At 39.3% G+C, this 18,396-nt stretch overlaps 1 protein-coding gene across 1 annotated transcript in view; it reads right to left on the bottom strand.

The window, feature by feature from the left end:
* Positions 1-1,071: 1,071 nt before the first annotated feature.
* The window catches only part of LOC127835868 (doublecortin domain-containing protein 1-like), a 45,846-nt gene continuing 28,521 nt past the window's right edge, over positions 1,072-18,396 (bottom strand). The window contains exons 26-31 of the mRNA XM_052362296.1: positions 18,266-18,367; positions 17,233-17,369; positions 7,317-7,409; positions 6,356-6,505; positions 5,511-5,696; positions 1,072-4,079 (exon numbers count right to left, since the gene is read on the bottom strand). Coding sequence (XP_052218256.1) covers positions 3,969-4,079; positions 5,511-5,696; positions 6,356-6,505; positions 7,317-7,409; positions 17,233-17,369; positions 18,266-18,367 — 779 coding nt within the window. The 3' untranslated portion in view covers positions 1,072-3,968. The remainder of the gene's footprint in view (positions 4,080-5,510; positions 5,697-6,355; positions 6,506-7,316; positions 7,410-17,232; positions 17,370-18,265; positions 18,368-18,396) is intronic.

Genomic DNA, 18,396 nt, shown 5'->3' with positions numbered 1-18,396 from the left:
GCTATTTGTAATAAAACTAGTGTTGCGCCTCGGGCTACTTGTATGTAAAGGGTCAAAGACCTCGGATTGTATCGAATCATCTGTACAATCAAGCACGGATGATGGTTCAAAAGAGTTTGAAAGTTGGAGTTCATAACTTTTAAATGTAAAATGACAGTTAAATTTATCACATTTACAACATTTCCAAACAAAACTTGATCTTTCCAACTCTTTAAGGTCAGTAGTACACATAGCTAAACAAGACTGGTGGTACCAAATACTACAATCATCGCACGCTAATCCCTCCTGGGACCAAGTAACAGGCATGTCACGCATTGCACAAGGCCATACAGTTACATTTCTAGCTGGGCCAGGGTTTTGTTCTATGTCGCCGGACAAAAGTAAAATAACAATCAGTAGTCCACTCCTTGTTTCTGAAAATGCTCTTGGTTTCTGGTGAAAATTTTTCATAGACCTAAATATACACTTATTGTTCCTGATTTACACAATTGTTGTTCTGATCTGCTGTTCACACAGTACGAAAACCAAACAAAGAATTGTTGACCACGTGTAAGACGCCATGATGGAATGGTGGGTGTGGTATATTGCGCAGCTGCTGGGTGGAATCTAATCTGATTAAATCTAATGAATTCTTTATATAGACAATAAAATAGTTGTTCGCGTGTTTGTGTCATATTTATATTCAGATGTATGCAATATGCTAATAAAATATAGTCTCGTTAGGTTATCGAGAAATTCTTCGATACATTAAAACAGTTGGGAGGGTGGACCAGTTTTGATACAGTTAGACGACTGACAAATTGTTTCATGCATATCGTCATCTGCTGGAAGAGAACCATAACCCTTCAATCTTGGAGAGGAAAAGCAGCTGCCATTACAGCTTAATATAATTTCGCATTGCACATGGAATACATGCATGCTTGTTGAAAAGAAAGCTTCGGTACAAATTTACATGAGAGTCGATTCGATTTCCTCAAGACTGGCGTTTGTGGTTTACATCCCCTCCCACACATACACCAACACAGAAGGGGACATAATACTTGCCCACTCATAAAATAAAAACACAGGGTGCATGCTTTCAATGGTTTTATTACTACAATAAAATTGAAAGTCTACAAGAGTACTAATTAAATGAGCGTAGTCATTTAAGAATAATATTTTATAAAACGTAAACAAAAGTGCAAAACATGTAAATTTGTCCAATTAAGTGTCCTGCATTCACGTTTGTCAAAATATACAAAAGCATTCTATCAACAGGCACAAATTCGTATACTAGTATCCAATGAGTGTTCAGCAATGTAATGTTTTCCCACAATACAATGTGAATTCTGATTCAGGTCTGAATCTGCCAACATATATAAGGATGTAAAATGAAAACAAGAAATAAATACATTGCTTATCATGAATAAATCACAAATAAATGAAAAATAGCATAACAAAAGGTTTTCTGTTGAGAACAAAATACTTGAAATAAATGGACGGATGTTCCTTGAATACCACATTGATAAAATAGGCTTGAAAATAGACATCAGAGCCGATATGTACACAAGTAATTGGTGACAATTTTATTAATTTGTATAAACCATGAAATTAAAAAAAAATACGATTTCATTTTGCATTGACCCTCTTTGTTTAAGTGTTGTCAAAATCTTAGCCCTTGAATGATGCATTACAATCTGCACGATACTTCCATGCATTCAATTGTACAACATCTACTGTCTGCGCATGACTACTGCGACAATAACTAAGCAGATATGTTTAGTTCACATAAATACAACAGAGGTTCTATTCCAGAAACATCTTAAGTCATTTCTTAAATATTTTCACTTAAGTTCAAAATTTCAATGTTTTGTATTTCTCTACTAAATAAAGACATGCATGTTTTTTTGGTGTATATAAAAATAACTTTGACATACTGATGTTATTTTGATGTAATTTTCAATGCCTAACTATTGCAATATGAAATGAAACACTTAAGAAAAATTCCCAATTTAAGGATAAAAATAAAAATTAACTTAAGATGCTTCTGGAATAACACGCCAGGTCGATAAAAATATAATTTATTAACTTTACCAAATTTACATAAATCTATGTATATTCTGCGTTAATGAGTGAACACTAAATATTGTACATACAGCAATAATTTACTACTATAAATAAAATCACGATAAAATCGATACACAAAATGTTGCTTCCTTCAATCGCAGTTGCAACAACTGATCAAGTAGCTAAAAGAAGCAACAATAATAAAATTAAATAAACTCTATTACCCTTTCGGCCATTCCCAACAATATTGGATAAATCTACTGATTATGGTTGTCTGGTTAAATATAGTGTCCTGACATTATTGTAAATAAAATTAATAAATAAATACAAGATCTCTAAAAACATGCATTAAAAGGTCCCTAACAAGGCAAAGCAGTACATATAAATTTAATTCTGATTTAAAAAAGCTAGTGAAATAAACAATCTTTGGGAATGCATAATGGAAAAAAAAGATTCATAAAGAACTGAAAATTAGATTTTAACCAATTATATATCAATTAAAAAGTTTGTTCAACAAAAACAAGTACATATAAATGAGCATAAAGTACTCCTACTTATATACTTACAGATAAAAAACATTAAATTCCAATTAACATGGAATAGTTGCATTTCATTGCTTGGTCTCATATATAGAGGACTAGAAGAAAGGAAGTTTAATTAGTTCACAAAAGAGACAGTTAGGATTCTTATAATTTGATTTTTTTTTCAAATAAATGTTAATGGGCAATGGACATCACAATGGTAACACTCGATTCTTAACTTGAAAGACATGCAACGAGGCAATTATCACAGATAGTGTAATTAAAATGACGGCATATAATAAAATGTGTTCAAAGTTATACACATAGTATTATATATTATGGAGCATTAAAACAAAAAATGTGCCAATTAATCATTTACTATTGATAAAAACAAGTAAAGCAACAATTACATAGTTCATGTACATATTTAAAAAAAACTGAATGTATGAAATCATCTCATATTGAATACGAAAAAAAATTGAGTTTTCATGAAACATTCAAAACAGTGCTTTTTTTTGACAATTGTGAAGAATGATAGACTGTTCAAGTTCATAGCAACAAAAGTACACATGTATATCACAGTTAACCACAGTTTTAAGGAACATGTAATGCGCTTAGCTTAGGAAAGTCAGCATAGAACACAGGATGAGTAAATGCAAAACATACACTTGTGAATCAATTGTCAGATTGTGTGAAAATAATCTATAGAAAAAATAACTTCATTCTATTACCGTAAAAATCACACATACTGCAAAACCAATATTAGCTATCTGACACTAATTTTGTTCTGCTCCACATTAAAATGAAATGTTCAACTTGTTTTTTCTCTGAAGTCTCATTTTAGACTTTATAGCAAAGTCCACAAAATTAAGATCCAACAAATATGCCCAAACTTATGCCTCCACAAATATTTAATTTTAACACAATTAGAAGACTCTACATTATATGCTACTGAAAACAGCGTCTTGATGCAAGATTTATCACAATCCTTCCAAACTCAAAATGCAAAATGCCAAGCACCAAAAGTTGCAATTCCACTGCAAGCACACATCTTCTAATCTATGTGCGGCATGTAAAAATACATTCTAAACTAATGTAAGTTAACATAATTGTCAATTCAAAATATGTTAAAAAGACAATTAAATGTAAAAATCACATTGTCCATAAACATCACATGCATGTCATCATTATTTTGAACTACATTCCCACAACTTTAAAATTCAGATCCATTGACTTCATTATGAACCATGTGGATGGTCAAAATCATATCATATTACATGTGTTGTGATTTTGTCAAATCTCTCCCTTTTATATGTTGTTTTCTGGACTGACCAGTTCTCTCCCATTAGATTTCCATTTTACTTGAGAGGTGAAGACATTTCTGCACCAATTTCTGCCCCTTTAAAATGCCTTGGCAGATGTGGTCTTGTCTGTAATTGGTTTCAAGGGGTTTGCAGACCTGTCCCCATTAGTTAGTGGCAGCGCAAGGGCTGGGGGTCCAAAAGGGTCCACCTAAAACAATGTTTTGTGTTATTAACATGCGTAACTTCTATATAACAACTGATTTAACAGAAGTTTACTCAGCATGTGCGTATTATTGGGAAGGAAAAGTATGCATTTACAGTTACCATTAAGCAAACTCATTTATAACATATATCAATATAAAATATAAAAAAATAAATTAATGTGAATCAGTAAAATTTTGACATTAACATTTATAAGTGTAAAGTTGATTATTGAAGATGACAAATTATTAACATCACTAAATAATGTGAAATACAAATCATTTGACAATGATGGACATTTCACATTTATCACTATGCCAATTTATGAGCATGTAGAGGATATGATGTCAAGAGGTAGGAACAAACAAATATCAGGTTGGATCCAAACTAGGAGTGTATACTCAAGATCTTTTTGAAGACATCAAGTTCTTTGAGAAAACTCACTAAGGCTTTCTAAGCTGAAAGCGATCAATTCTATTGTGCCTAACCAAATACGGTTATAATAAAAAATATTTACTTTTTGTTTAGTCAGTAAGATTATAGGATGTTGATTTCAGGAATAAACAAGAACACGGCGTAACTGATGCCACGCTCGGCTGCAGGTGCATTTTTGAAGAAATGAAAGCTTGTCAGAATATTTTTTTTTAGAGGTCACAGTGACCTTGACCTTTGACCTTGTGACCCAAATGTGGGTGTGGCGTGTAGAACTCATCAAGGTACAGCTACATATGAAGTTTCAAAGTTGTAGGTGGAAGCACTTTGATTTTAGAGCCTATGTTCAAAACCTTGACAAAATGTTAAGGTTTTAGCACTACGCGGATGGCGGAAGACACAACGAAGGACACGACACAACACGCTGGCTATGACAATACCTTGGGTTTTCTCCGAAAACAGCCAAGCTAAAAATGGAGGCTATAATGAAAATGTACGATTAGAAAATGAATTTTTCGCAATTTAGCAGCCATGATAGCTTTGTATCAATGTATAACGCGCACAAACTTTTAATTTGATATTTGGAGGAAAAAAAATTCACGCTACACATGACAAAAAACTACTTTTTTTGTTAGGATTGTCATCACTTTTAAAACAGTATTTCAGTCATATCAAGGCAGTTGGATACCACTCTCATTAACCCTGGATTAGCTGGATTATCAACACTAATCCATATACTTACACCAGTATATGACAACTGCCCTTTTAGAAGCACAGGTAAGGCAAAGAATGGCCAAAAACGTAATTGAATGACAAATCACCACACAAGTTATGTGGCTGGTTGGGAACCTATCCCACAATAAGCACAGGCTCATCAGGGATCACACTTTCTGCCTAAACTGGATTTTTGCTAAGAAGACACCTCCGTTTATCCGGGACGACAATTTACTGACTGCATTAAACCCCCTTTTCCCAGAGCAAGGCTAAACAATACTATGCTGCTTACATTCACATTGGGGTTGGACGGTGCCACCACGTGTACGTCTGTGGCAGTGGGACCGTACTGTTTGTGTGCGCGGGACCAGTTGGCCTTCACCTCTACATCCAGACGACTGGTCACGCTCTGCTTGAACGGTTTACCTGTCGACACGCAGAGCACTTCGTCCTTCTGGATGTCCGAAAACTTGGTCACCTGGTGCAAGGAAACAAATGTTATACATGGATTGTATCTGCCTCTTTTACAGCAAATACCTGTAATATATCAATTTCAGGTAAGTTCAAACAATTCTTAAAGGAACTATTTTGTAAACTTACAAGTTGAAATATAGGTTAAGAATAAATATACAAATTTGTAAAACATGGGGAGGAATAAAAGCTAGATAACTTAAAACATGTTTTCCTGAAGAAGGTGTCTGACTTTCATGGTGATGTTGTTTTATGCTATTTCAGACTTGACATCAAGCTTACCAGAGATGTCCCTTCTAGTTGTTGAATGCAAGTTTTATGTTCCACAACAGTTGTTTATGACTGAACCTTTCACAGTGTACATTTTTTCTCATCACAGTCCGTTTAGAGGCAACGTCAGAAATTAGAATGTGAAATTCAAACATACATAAAGAATAGAGATAAGTGAGGTGACCAAATTGACATTTAATTTAAAACTCGCTTCATTAAATGCTCATGAAGATGTGAGAATTTGTTAATTGATTGAAATGTTTTTTGAAATGCAACATTTAAAGTATTGCAAATAGCTTTCCTTTAAACTGGCTAACAAGCCATATCTAACTGAAAAGCGTTAATTAAAATTGTCTCATTTTTTTTGAGAAGCCACCATGTAACTAACTGCTATACCTCATTTCCCTCGAGCGTGAAAAATCTCCTGGCAGGTTGCCAAAGGTTTAGCCTGAAGGTGGCGCTGTCTAGAAGCTGCTGGAAGGTGTCACCCCAGATGTAAGTCGCCCGCTCGACTGACTCGCCATTTGGGTATGCCTGGATACGTTTCTAGAAATGAAACAAATGAAAAACTTAAAATATTTTGAATAGATGGGCTTAAGAATTTCTTTAAATTTGTGGTAAAATGTACTGCTTTGGTTTCATTCAATTTTGTTACCATCAAATTTTGTGGAGCAATATAATCAGGCACATTGTTTGGATCTCAAGTCTCAAGTTTGTTAATGTCTCATCTTTGCCAAAGATTTGAAAAATACACATGTGGACCACACTATAACAACTTGATTTTTCCCACAATTCGCTATTTAGCCTCTAAGGGTTAAAAATAGCTATGTAAACTGGTTTCTCCAACCCCATTTCCTCTAACTTTAGTATGACACAAAAATTTTGGGGGCAATTTTCCAATTAAAGAATGATCTCTAATGTAAACTTTTGTAAAACATTATGGGTACTTTAAAGGTGGATATGCATATGGTAACTGTATTAAATACATTAATCTACATAAACCAGTACTAGTAAGTACTAATGTTCTCATTATCAAACATGGGTATTCAATAAAGAATATAAATTGCACTCAGATATGTTCAGCTTCATTTAACCCTTTCCCACTCAGAAGCAAAGTGGAAATGGCTATGTGCAAACAGCATAAAACCAGAACAGCCTGCGAGTAACTTGCAGTCTGTTCAGGGTTTATGCTGGTTGCCATTCATCAGTATCTAAGGTTTGGATATGAAGGCTTACATACTTGAATCTAGTCAGAAAGGTCTTTAATTAAATTTAAATTTATATAGGAATACTAATGCGTGAAAATATGTATCTAAGTGGTAAAAGGTTAACTCTTTGAACATTGTGCAATTCTTACCGTATCAGGCTGCTTGTAGAGGGACTTGTTCATATTCAGCACGAGTGGGACTGTCTTCTCTTTCTGATTCATTTTCACCTCCGCAAGATGCTCCTGCAAATCAAATGCAAACTCATATTCACAGTAGGGGACATAACACAAGCAACTATAAAGCCATTACCCTTAAGTCCTTTAGACAAATCTGATCCTCTATTGTACTTTAGCAATTATTTAACATTAAGCTTTAAAGGGACTGTCAACCACGTAGACTTAGAAAAGAAAAGTTGTGAAATACCGTGTTTTTGTACAATTATTAGTTTATATTGATTAAAACAAATTTTTCTAGTAAAATTCATTTTAATTAGTAATTACTTACCTGATATCATATGCTATTTACTCTGATAGGATCGTAATTTATCCGGAATTTTTCTTCCGAGGAATCCCACACTTTTTGAGAAACCCGTCAGGTAGGTCAGAGCGGTCACATTAGTGCCGTGTAGCCGCACAACCAAAACGGGACATTACCCAGAATCCACTCTTATTCCAATAAAAAATATGAAATATTAGACGAAGAGCGGGGTGGGAGGTGGGACTTACCGATATCAGGTAAGTAATTACTAATTAAAATGAATTTTACTAGAAAAATTTGTTTTAATAGCTTAATTACGTTACCTGATATCATATGCTGAATTTGCAGCTGAGGCGGGAAGGTTCGCGAAAATCTCCCCATCACAGCGGAACCCATATCTCGGGTTCTCAGCTAATCTTCGTTATTACGGTATTAACTTAATTCACGGATAAGCGTAATATACCTATGCCGTAGAAGACACTACCGTTTGTGCAACCACAAGGGGGCCCAACAAATACAAGTTGTCCTGTTGGCACTCCAGAGAACGAAGATAAAAAGATGAAAAAGTAGTCCGATTCCTCCAGAAAGCAGCTTGAAGCACGTCAGAGAGTGGGGTATGATTAATATATGCCCACGAAGCCGACATTGCTCGTAATTCATGCGGTCTAATCTTAAAAAGGGAAGAATCCCTTGAAGAAAGAGATGAATAAGCCCTTTTTATAGTCGAGGCTACCCAACGGGAAATAGAAGCCGCAGACACATCGCCCCCCCCCCCTTTTAAGGGAATGAAGAGTCTCTTACGAGAACCTCGAATAGACTTAACTCTACTAAGATAGAACTTCAAAGACCTGACAGGGCAGAGGAGTCTATCTTCATCTTCATTACCACAAGTTCTAGAAAGACTTGGGACCTTGAAGGGTTTAGAAGCCATAGAGGGGAGTTGATTTTTAGCAAGGAATCCTGGCTGACACAACAAGGTGACAGAGCCATCGGAGGAATCAAAACGAAGATAGCTTTCTTCGATAGAAAGAGCATGAATTTCACTTCTACATTTGGATGAAGCCATGGTAAGAAGGAAAACGGTCTTCCAGGTTAGGAACTGTAAAGAAGCATGATTAAGGGGTTCATAGGGAGCTTTAATAAGCGATCCAAGAACACAAGCCAAATCCCATTTGGGGGTAAGAGAACGAGACACAGGACGTTTAAGTTCCATGGCTCGGATAAGTTCCGAAATGGCTGGGTCAGCACAGACTTGTGATGACTTACGAAAAGCCAAGGTATGCGAAAGCACAGATCTGTATCCTTTGATGGAGCTAAGAGAAAGTTTCTTATCATCAAAGAGATAGATTAGAAAATCCGCTATGCGTCTAGCAGAGGGATTGAGGGGATCAATTTTCCCTAGAACACACCAATTAGAGAAGAGTTTCCAGCGAGCATCATAGACTGCTCTGGTGGACTTTCTCCTTGCAGAGGCAACGAGCGTTGAAGCCCTGACAGAAAAGCGTTTCTTCTGCAGGGATTGCCTGATAACGGCCAGACGTGTAAGTGGAACATGTCTGGATCCATGTGAAGTCTGCCTCTCTGAGATAGGAGATCTGACCTGTGCGGGAGTTCCCTGGGAAATTCGCACAGGAGACCGAGAAGGTCGTTGAACCAGGATCTCCTGGGCCACCAAGGGGCTATCAGGAGGATCCGGCAAGAGCTCACCCTGATTTTCCCTAAGATTTGGGGAATTAGAATGGGTGGGGGATAAGCGTAAGCGTCCAGTTGATCCCAATCGAACGAAAGCGCGTCTACCGCCCGCGCTGCTGGTTCGTACACTGGACTCACATACAGAGGAAGTCTGTGGTTGTCTCTGGTCGCAAACAGGTCGACTAGTGGATAACCAAATGTGAGGAATATCTGATTGGCCACTTCCTGATGAAGTGTCCACTCCGATGGAAGTAACTGGTGTTTGCGAGACAAACCGTCCGCCAGGGCGTTGAGACGACCTGGTATGTGTTTGGACAAGAGAGAGACGTTTAGGCTCTTGCAAAGAACAAGTAATTTCATTGTTTCCAGATACAGGGAGTGAGAGTGTGTCCCACCCTGTTTCTGGATGTAAGCCACGACTGATGTGTTGTCTGTCGATACCATCACACAGGAGTCCCAAAGATGTGATTGGAATTGAGAAACAGCTAGAAAGACTGCTCGCATTTCGAGATTGTTTATGTGCAGGAGAGACTCCTGAGGAGACCACAATCCTGATAATGTCAGGCTGCGGGGTTCCAGGTGAGCGCCCCAACCTTCCATGCTCGTATCCGTTATGAGATGTAAAGACGGTTGCGGGGGAAGAAGCGGTACTCCTGCCAACAGGGTCTCCTCGTCTAGCCACCATTGAAGGTGGGGGACTAAGGACGGAAGGATGGGAATCTGTGTAAGCAGATTGTCTGGAGACCATTTCCATCGAGCTGAGAGAAAGTGCTGAAGAGGACGTAGGAAGAGACGTCCCAACTGCACGAAGTCTGCTACAGAGCTCAGGATACCGTTGAGTGAGAGGAAATCTTGAGCTGTGATATGAGATTGGGACAGCACCCATCTGACCTTCAAAAGGAGGTCTGATATACGTTGCGGTGAGACCCTGACCCGATTGATGTGGGTCAGAAAATTCATTCCCACGAATATGAAATCCTGAGAGGGAATGAGGTCTGACTTGGCTACATTGAGAAGGAGTCCTAAAGAGAGGAGCTCCTTCCAAGAGAACTCTAGGTGTAGCAGAAGCAGTTGACGATCGAGCTGGTGTAAGAGCCAATCGTCGAAAGCAGTTGAACCCCGTGTAATCGGAGGTGTGCGCTCACTGCGGCCATGAGTTTGGTGAAAACTCGTGGAGCCGTGGCCAATCCAAAGGGCATCGCTCGAAACTGGTAGACCTGGCCTCGAAAGGAGAAGCGCAGGTACTTCCGGTAGTTGGGATGGATAGGAACATGGAAGTATGCATCTTCCAGGTCCAAGGAAACCCCCCATTGCATGGGTTTGATGGAGCGCCGAATGAAGGCAGGAGTCTCCATCTTGAAAGTAGGTTTGACTAGAAACGTGTTGAACACTTTTAAGTCTATGACTGGTCTCCAGGAGCCGCTTTTCTTTTGAACAAGGAAAAGGCGACTGTAAAATCCTGGAGAACAAGGGTCGTGAACCCTTTCTACCGCCTGTTTTTCCAGGAGTCCGAGAATGGAGTCTGGAAGTTGTGGATGCGGAGATACCAGATCTATTGGGACGCGAGAGAGTGGGGGCCTTTTTTCGAATTGAAAAGTGAGGCCTTGTGTGACAAGAGAATGAACCCACGCGTCCGAAGTTATTTGGAGCCATCGATTTGCGAAGTGCATAAGTCTGGCCCCGACTGGTACCTCCGGCATCAGAGGTTGTGGCGGTAGAAAGGGGTATGACCTAGGGCTGACCTTTAGGAGGTCCACCCTTGCCGGAAGAAGGATTAAATGACTTCTTGTCCGCATTGGGTTTGCCCTTACTCCAATTTTGTTTTACAGAAGGCTTCCGATAGGAAGTTGTTCTGTTTTGAAAAGGAGGCCTATTAGTGGGCTGACGTGGAGCAGACGGACGCTTAGTAGGGAAACTGTCCCTTTAAGCGTTCTTGGCCGGTGGGGCTCCTGGGGGCTTAGAAGCAGGGCGCTTAAAAACCACAGGGCGCTGGCCAGAGTTGCTCCTAGCTAAGGAGGCATGTATCTGATCTTCACGATCAGCAGTAAGTGCCGACTGTATCCTCCCTTCGAAAAGAGACTGCTGTTAGTGGAGCAGTTCGAAGGGAGTTTACGCCTGTTTCCAAAAGGAAATTATTGGGCAAGGAAGAGAGGATGAGGTCTCTCCGAAGCCTTAACATCTCAGACATAGAAGACGCAGCATTGTGAGATAAACACTGCGTAGAACGTGAAAGATGTATCAACAAGGCCCGGAGCTCCTCTGGGATTGAATCAGAGAGCTCCCAAACCAAGTCTAAGGCTGTGGCTGCCATGAGATCTAGCTGGTTAGCCAGACCTATGGAACGGCGTTCTCTCAGCTCCCAATTTTCCAACAGGGAAAGAGGGACTGATGTATGGGTAGATGATGAAGGCATTGTAAGTGACAGCTTACTAATGTCAGCATCAGGAACCGGAAGTTTGGAAAGGTCCAAACCGGTAGCAGGATCTGGTACCGGGGCCTTATAACTTTTCCCGCCGTCCATCTGTTTAGGCTCCGTCAGCTCCTTAGGGGCTTTCCATGGAGATGGCGAAGGCTTATTGGCTGGTTCAAGTGACTGGAAAACAGCCATTGTGGAAGAGCCAATAGGAAGGCGTAGATCCACTCGGGAAGTAGCCTTACTTATTCTGCCGGGCTCTCGTCTGCGTGCTACCTGTTCTGTAACGGTAACTGCAGATCCTGTGAGAGACAAGGAAGGGCGGGGGCAGAAGTCCTCATCTAAGGTATTGAACATAAGTTCGTATACCTGATTGATGGAGGCCAAATAATAAAGTTCGGCCTCATGAGACTCCGAACCTGCCTCAATGGAACCATCTGCGGGAGCATTGGATTGATTGAAACCGGTGGATATAGGAGAAGGAATAAAAGATTTATTCGCTTCTATCATGAGAGAATCGTTTTCCGGCACCATCAAAGATATAGCTGGTGAGTTAGGTCTCTCAGAGATCAAGTCAGCAGACTCACTTTGAATACCAGAGGTCGCTGGTAAAGGATCAGTCGAAAAAGGGACAAAGATTCCCAGCGACTGTTGGATCCACAAAGTATTGGGATTTGATGGTGTAGCGGCAGCCCGGGGTATACTTCTATGCAATGTGGAAGAGAACCGTGGGGCTGAAAACGCAGCCGAAGTGGTTAGATTAACCCCTGTACCTTGAGCCTGATATGTATGCAAACTAGTGTTTGAATACAAGTTATGCTCAGTGGTTGTAGGAACGGCTGAAGTGTGTGTTGAGGCCAACATAGAGGCCGACACACGTGGAAGGGTGTCAATAGATTCCTCAGAGAAGGATCGACTAGGGGACCTAGGAGTCCGAGAGCGCCTAATAGAGGAAGGTCTTTGTCCCTTATCCCTGCGACGCCGAGACACTGTTCGGCGGCGCTGGGAATGATGTTTCCTGATCGAACGTCTCCCCGAGCGCTGGCATGATCGCTCTTTACGAGGCAATCTACGCCGAGAATCACTCGGTGAGCGTGAACGACGTCCCCTCCGGTAATGATGAGGGCTATTTGAAGTAGACGATGAGTCATACGACGACGAGCCCGAGATGGAGGAGTAGTCGGAAACATCAGACACTACACGTTTACGTCTGTGACTCACAGTAGAAACGCGGCTGCGTCTACCTTTGTGGAGTACTGACAAGGTAGTGTCAACATCTACGGTGACCGGAACGGTCTGTGGCACAGACCGAAACCCGGTGACCGGATCGGTCATTACATGACCGGTGACCGGACCGGTCAATGACCGGTGACCGGACCGGTCACAGCATGACCGGTGACCGGACCGGTCACAGCATGACCGGTGACCGGACCGGTCACAGCATGACCGGTGACCGGACCGGTCAATGACCGGTGACTGGTTGACCGGTGACCGGACATAGCATGACCGGTGACCGGACCGGTCAATGTTGACAGGTGACCGGTGCCCGGTGACGGGTGAAGACTCCGGACCGGTCAACTGGTCATTCCCGATGAACGGACCGGGCAAATTTTGTCCGGTGTCGTCACGGGGTAGGGACTGATGCCTGGCAGCTACTGGTGGCATATGGTCAAGATCGTGTGGTGAAAAGTCCAGACACACGGAACTTTTCCTACGTTGATCTGATGCCGAGTCATTCAACTGGTCATTCCCGATGAACGGACCGGGCAAATTTTGTCCGGTGTCGTCACGGGGTAGGGACCGATGCCTGGCAGCTACTGGTGTAGTATGGTCAAGATCGTGTGGTGAAAAGTCCCGACACACGGAACTTTCCCTTCTTTGATCTGAACTATTCTTGTTGCGTCCACGATTCTTGAAGGGTCGACGCTTAATGGCCCAGGTATCTGCAGACCAATGCTCACAGAAATGGCAGCAGTTATCCTGGGTACATCCTGCACACGACAGGCAGCTACCATGGTTGTCCCATGCTGCCTTTGTGTGTCCACATGAGCCACGTGTTTGAGGCATACTTTGCCTTGAACAAACAAACAAATACACAAAACGATACAGAAATACACGGATATATATACGGAGAATGTTTTAACGCAATACAAAAACTTCTCTATTCTGTTAAACAGAAGAATCCAGCGAAACAGAAGCAACAATTAAGTTTATAACAAAATGTCGGCCTTTGTATATCGCCATCCGGAATAAGAGTGAATTCTGGGTAATGTCCCGTTTTGGTTGTGCGGCTACACGGCACTAATGTGACCGCTCTGACCTACCTGACGGGTTTCTCAAAAAGTGTGGGATTCCTCGGACGAAAAATTCCGGATAAATTACGATCCTATCGGAGTAAATAGCATATGATATCAGGTAACGTAATTAAGCTATTAAAATATCACGACTGGTATAACACATTACTTGAAAAAAGTTCATATTTTCAGTATATTCCGTAATAAAATTTCGCGATGTTAAATCACGTACATCGCGCAAATAGGTGACATAACGATATACACACTATAAACAACGCATGTAGATTGATCATTTTATAAATAAAATATATACAATTCACTAAGCATGTACAATATGCATTCCTGGGTTTACCACGTGACGATGTTAATAAATCTATTAGCGTTATTTATAGTTAACTGGTAGTTACCTGGTAGATATACCCAGTAAAATTTATTACCTAATATACTGAAAATAGGAAAACTTAACAACTTTTTTTAAGTAATGTAATATACCAGTATACGGTATTTTGTAACTTTTCTTTTCTTCGTCGTCGTGGTTGACAGTCCCTTTAAGTAAAACCTTTCATATAAGTATAAATGCTACTGGCCTTACAGAAAAACTTTAACCACAATGTCTTACTTAAGGACATTTTACAAAATAAAAATCAAGACTTATGTGGGTGTCTCCCTGACACAGACAGTAAAGCAGCATTGAAAGTATATAAAAAGGCATATTTGTAAAATTATAGAGTCATGGGGGCTATTGTCCCTGGTACTAACCTTAAAATTTAACAGGTTTAAAAGTATTTAAAGTATTAAAACTTATAAAGCAAAACTTCAACCTTGGTTGGATGGTTTTAAGTATGAATTGTTTGATGTTAACAAACAAGAGGGCCTGAAAGGCCCAAAGTCGCTCACCTGAGATAAAAAGAAATGACCTATTCTTTGCATCCCAAGATATCAATGGAAAAAATGTTCTAACCAAGTATCATGAAGAATGAACAACAAAGGCCCCTTGGCGGCCATGTTTTTTTAACAGACCTGAACCATTTTTTTAACTCTTCCAAGATATGTCCAAATTTCATGAAGATTGGGAAAAAAATGTGTCTTCTAGACTGTTCACATGTTGTCACTATATACATATAAAGAATACTTCCCCACTCCCTGGCGGCCATGTTTTTTCACTGATCATGACCATTTTTAAACTCGTCCGAGACATCCACATAACTAATGTTTTGACAAAATTTCATGATGATTAGGCAAAACATGTGACTTCTAGAGTCTTCACAAGCTTTTTTACTATATAAATATAAGGAAAAGGACCCCCCCCCCTGGCGACCATGTTTTTTTTACCGATCCAAACAATTATCAAACCAAACTGTCCTATCCAGGTGTGGTAGTGCAGTCTCCTTCGCTTACGAAAATGAACCGGTCACAGGACGGTTATAAGTTATGTAACTTTGTGAGCACTTATGTAATGCGGAAATATTTATTTGAGGAACTCTTATTTCCGGTCAGGATGACTATACTGACTGGTTGTAATTCAATTAACTAAAGGCGTTCAGTCAGGGACGCCTAAATACACTCAAAGAATGTATTTATATGTGAAAACCAAGGCAGCTTTAACAAAAATAAATAATTTTTATTCCAAGAACTCGGAAAATGAAGAACAATGACAGAAAATTTAGAACAGGTACAAGCCAAGTCTAAAGAATCTAAGTATTGTTACAAAAATGAACAACATACAGCAAATACCTTAATGAATGTAAAAAGAAGTTCAAAATCTGTCAAAAAACTGATATAAATATAAGTTACTGTTAGTCTAGAAAGTGCTTCAAAAATCTACCTTACAAAATAGGTCTAATTTAATCTAAAGAACAATATTTATGGAGATTAGGAAACTTCAGTGAATCAAATGTAAAAATAAGAGAAATTTACTAAAGTTATTGAAATAGAATAGAGTCTTTCTAATTTAGAAAATGCCAAATAGAAATAATCTAAATAAAAAGAATAATTTAGAAAATAATGCCAAAATGTCTTGATGCTGGTGTTAAAAATAATTTAGAGTTTAATTATTTCAAAATTCCAACCTTTTTCAAGAGCTGTTAACTTTTCAAGAAAGCATTAAGAGGTGTTTTAATCAGCCAAAACAGCTTATTTTATACAGTTCAGAAGAGATCAATGTCAGAGTAGTCAATTTTCTCTCAGAACAGTGCATTTATCAATGATCAATATCTTCCCTAATTCCAGAGCAGAACTAAAAATAGATTACTGAACCAGGTTAAACAAGGAAGAAAAATACTGCATAAATACTGCAAAATCATGTACATGTTGTCTTTCTTTCAGTTATCTCTTAGTTGAAAGGCTTATCATAAGTGTTAATGACTAAAACAGTTATGTAAACTATGAAAATTCTGTGTTATGAAAAATTACATAATACAGTTAATGTCACATAATATTGACATAATAAAACCAAACTTTACTACACAGGAAACTAATGTTCTGACCAAATTTCATGAACATTGAGCAAACTAGAAAGTTAACAAGATTTTACTACAGCCATATATAGCCATATAAGGAAAAATGCCCCGCCCCTTGGCAGCTATGTTTTTCAAGCCAAGGTTACCATTTTTTAACTCATCCAAGATATCATTGGGACAAATCATCTGAGCAAGTTTCATGAAGATCGGAAAATAAATGTGGCCTCTAGAGTGTTAACAAGATTTTACTATAGCCATATATAGCCATATAAGGAAAAATGCCCCGCCCCTTGGCAGCCATGTTTTTCAAGCAAACGTAACCATTTTTGAACTCATCCAAGAAATCATTGAGACTAATCTTCTGACCAAATTTCATGAAGATTGGACAATAAATGTGGCCTCAAGAGAGTTAACAAGTCAAATGTTGACGCCGCACAACGGACGACGGACAAAAGGCGATCACAAAAGCTCACCATGAGCACGTTGTGCTCAGGTGAGCTAAAAATCAAAAGTATACACAGTATTAAGGATAATCATCCAACCAACACTGAAAACTACAGTGTGTACATAAAAAAATTCATCATTTTTTGTACAATCAGATTAGATGATTTTTGTTCCAAAGAAATTGAGTGCCAGATTACAACTTTTTGTACTTCTGCTAAGCTAAACAATACCAAAGCCATATTATGTTATTTCACTGACACTCTCGGGCCATCAAACACATGCTGACCTGTAATTTATGCACAGTGTCATGTTTCTCCTGTTCCTCAGGTGTCGGCTCCTCCCAGTGACCTTCCACCACGACGGGCTTCTGAGAATTCTTCGTGCCCTTGTACTCCCCCGGGCTCAACTCATCCAGACGGCGACCTACGGGTAAACAACTCAACAGTTTACATGACGCTTTGTCAAACATGATTAGTAGTTTTTTTCAAAGGAAAATAACTTAGCTATGTGTACAGCAGGGATGAACAAGATGTGTTTGTGAAACACAATGTCCCCCCCATATATATGACCTTTGACCTTGAAGGATGACTTTGACATTTTACCACTCAAAATATGCAGCTCCATGAGATACACATGCATGCCAAATATTAAGATGCTATCTTCAATATTGCAAAAGTTATGGCAAATGTTAATGTTTGACGATTTTGACCCATATATTTGACTTTTGACCTTGAAGGATTACCTTGACCTTCACCTTGCACCACTCAAAATATGCAGCTCCATGAGATACACGTGCATGCATGCCCAATATGAAGTTGCTATCTTCAATATTGCAAAAGCTATGTCAAATAATCAAGTTGGACGATATTGACCCATATATTTGAACTTTGACCTTCAAGGTTGACCTTGACCTTTCACCATTCACCACTCAAAATGTGCAGCTCCATGAGATACACATGCATGCCAAATATGAAGTTTCTATCTTCAATATTGCAAAGTTATGGCAAATGTTAAAGTTTAACGCAAACCAACAAACCAACAAACAAATCAAGAGACAGAGCAAAAACAATATGTCCCCCAGTATATATCCCTTTACCACTCAGCAACGCATTTTGACCTGTTAGTAGATCCTAAGAAAATCCAATTAAATTAAAGACCTTATTTTATAGATTCAAGTTTTAAAGGCTTTATTTCCAACCTTAAGATATTGATCAGCAGCAAACAGCATAAAACCAGAACAGACTGCAAATCGGCTGTTCTGGTTTTATGCTAGTTGCATATAGCAATTTTCACTTTTCTTCTCGGATAGGGTTATTCACCTTTCATGCTTCTCAAGATGTGTTTCTCAATATCCAGCTCCAAGGACACAGCAGATCTGAATGCTCGCTTCTTCTTGCGGTTCTCAACCTTTGACTCAACCACTGCAATAACATACAAAGACAATTCATAA

The sequence above is a fragment of the Dreissena polymorpha genome, chromosome 1 (genome assembly GCF_020536995.1).
Source record: "Dreissena polymorpha isolate Duluth1 chromosome 1, UMN_Dpol_1.0, whole genome shotgun sequence".
In the NCBI taxonomy this organism is placed as follows: Eukaryota; Metazoa; Mollusca; class Bivalvia; order Myida; family Dreissenidae; genus Dreissena; species Dreissena polymorpha.
Note: the sequence above shows the minus strand (reverse complement) of the source record. Positions and strands in the feature narration are given on the sequence as shown.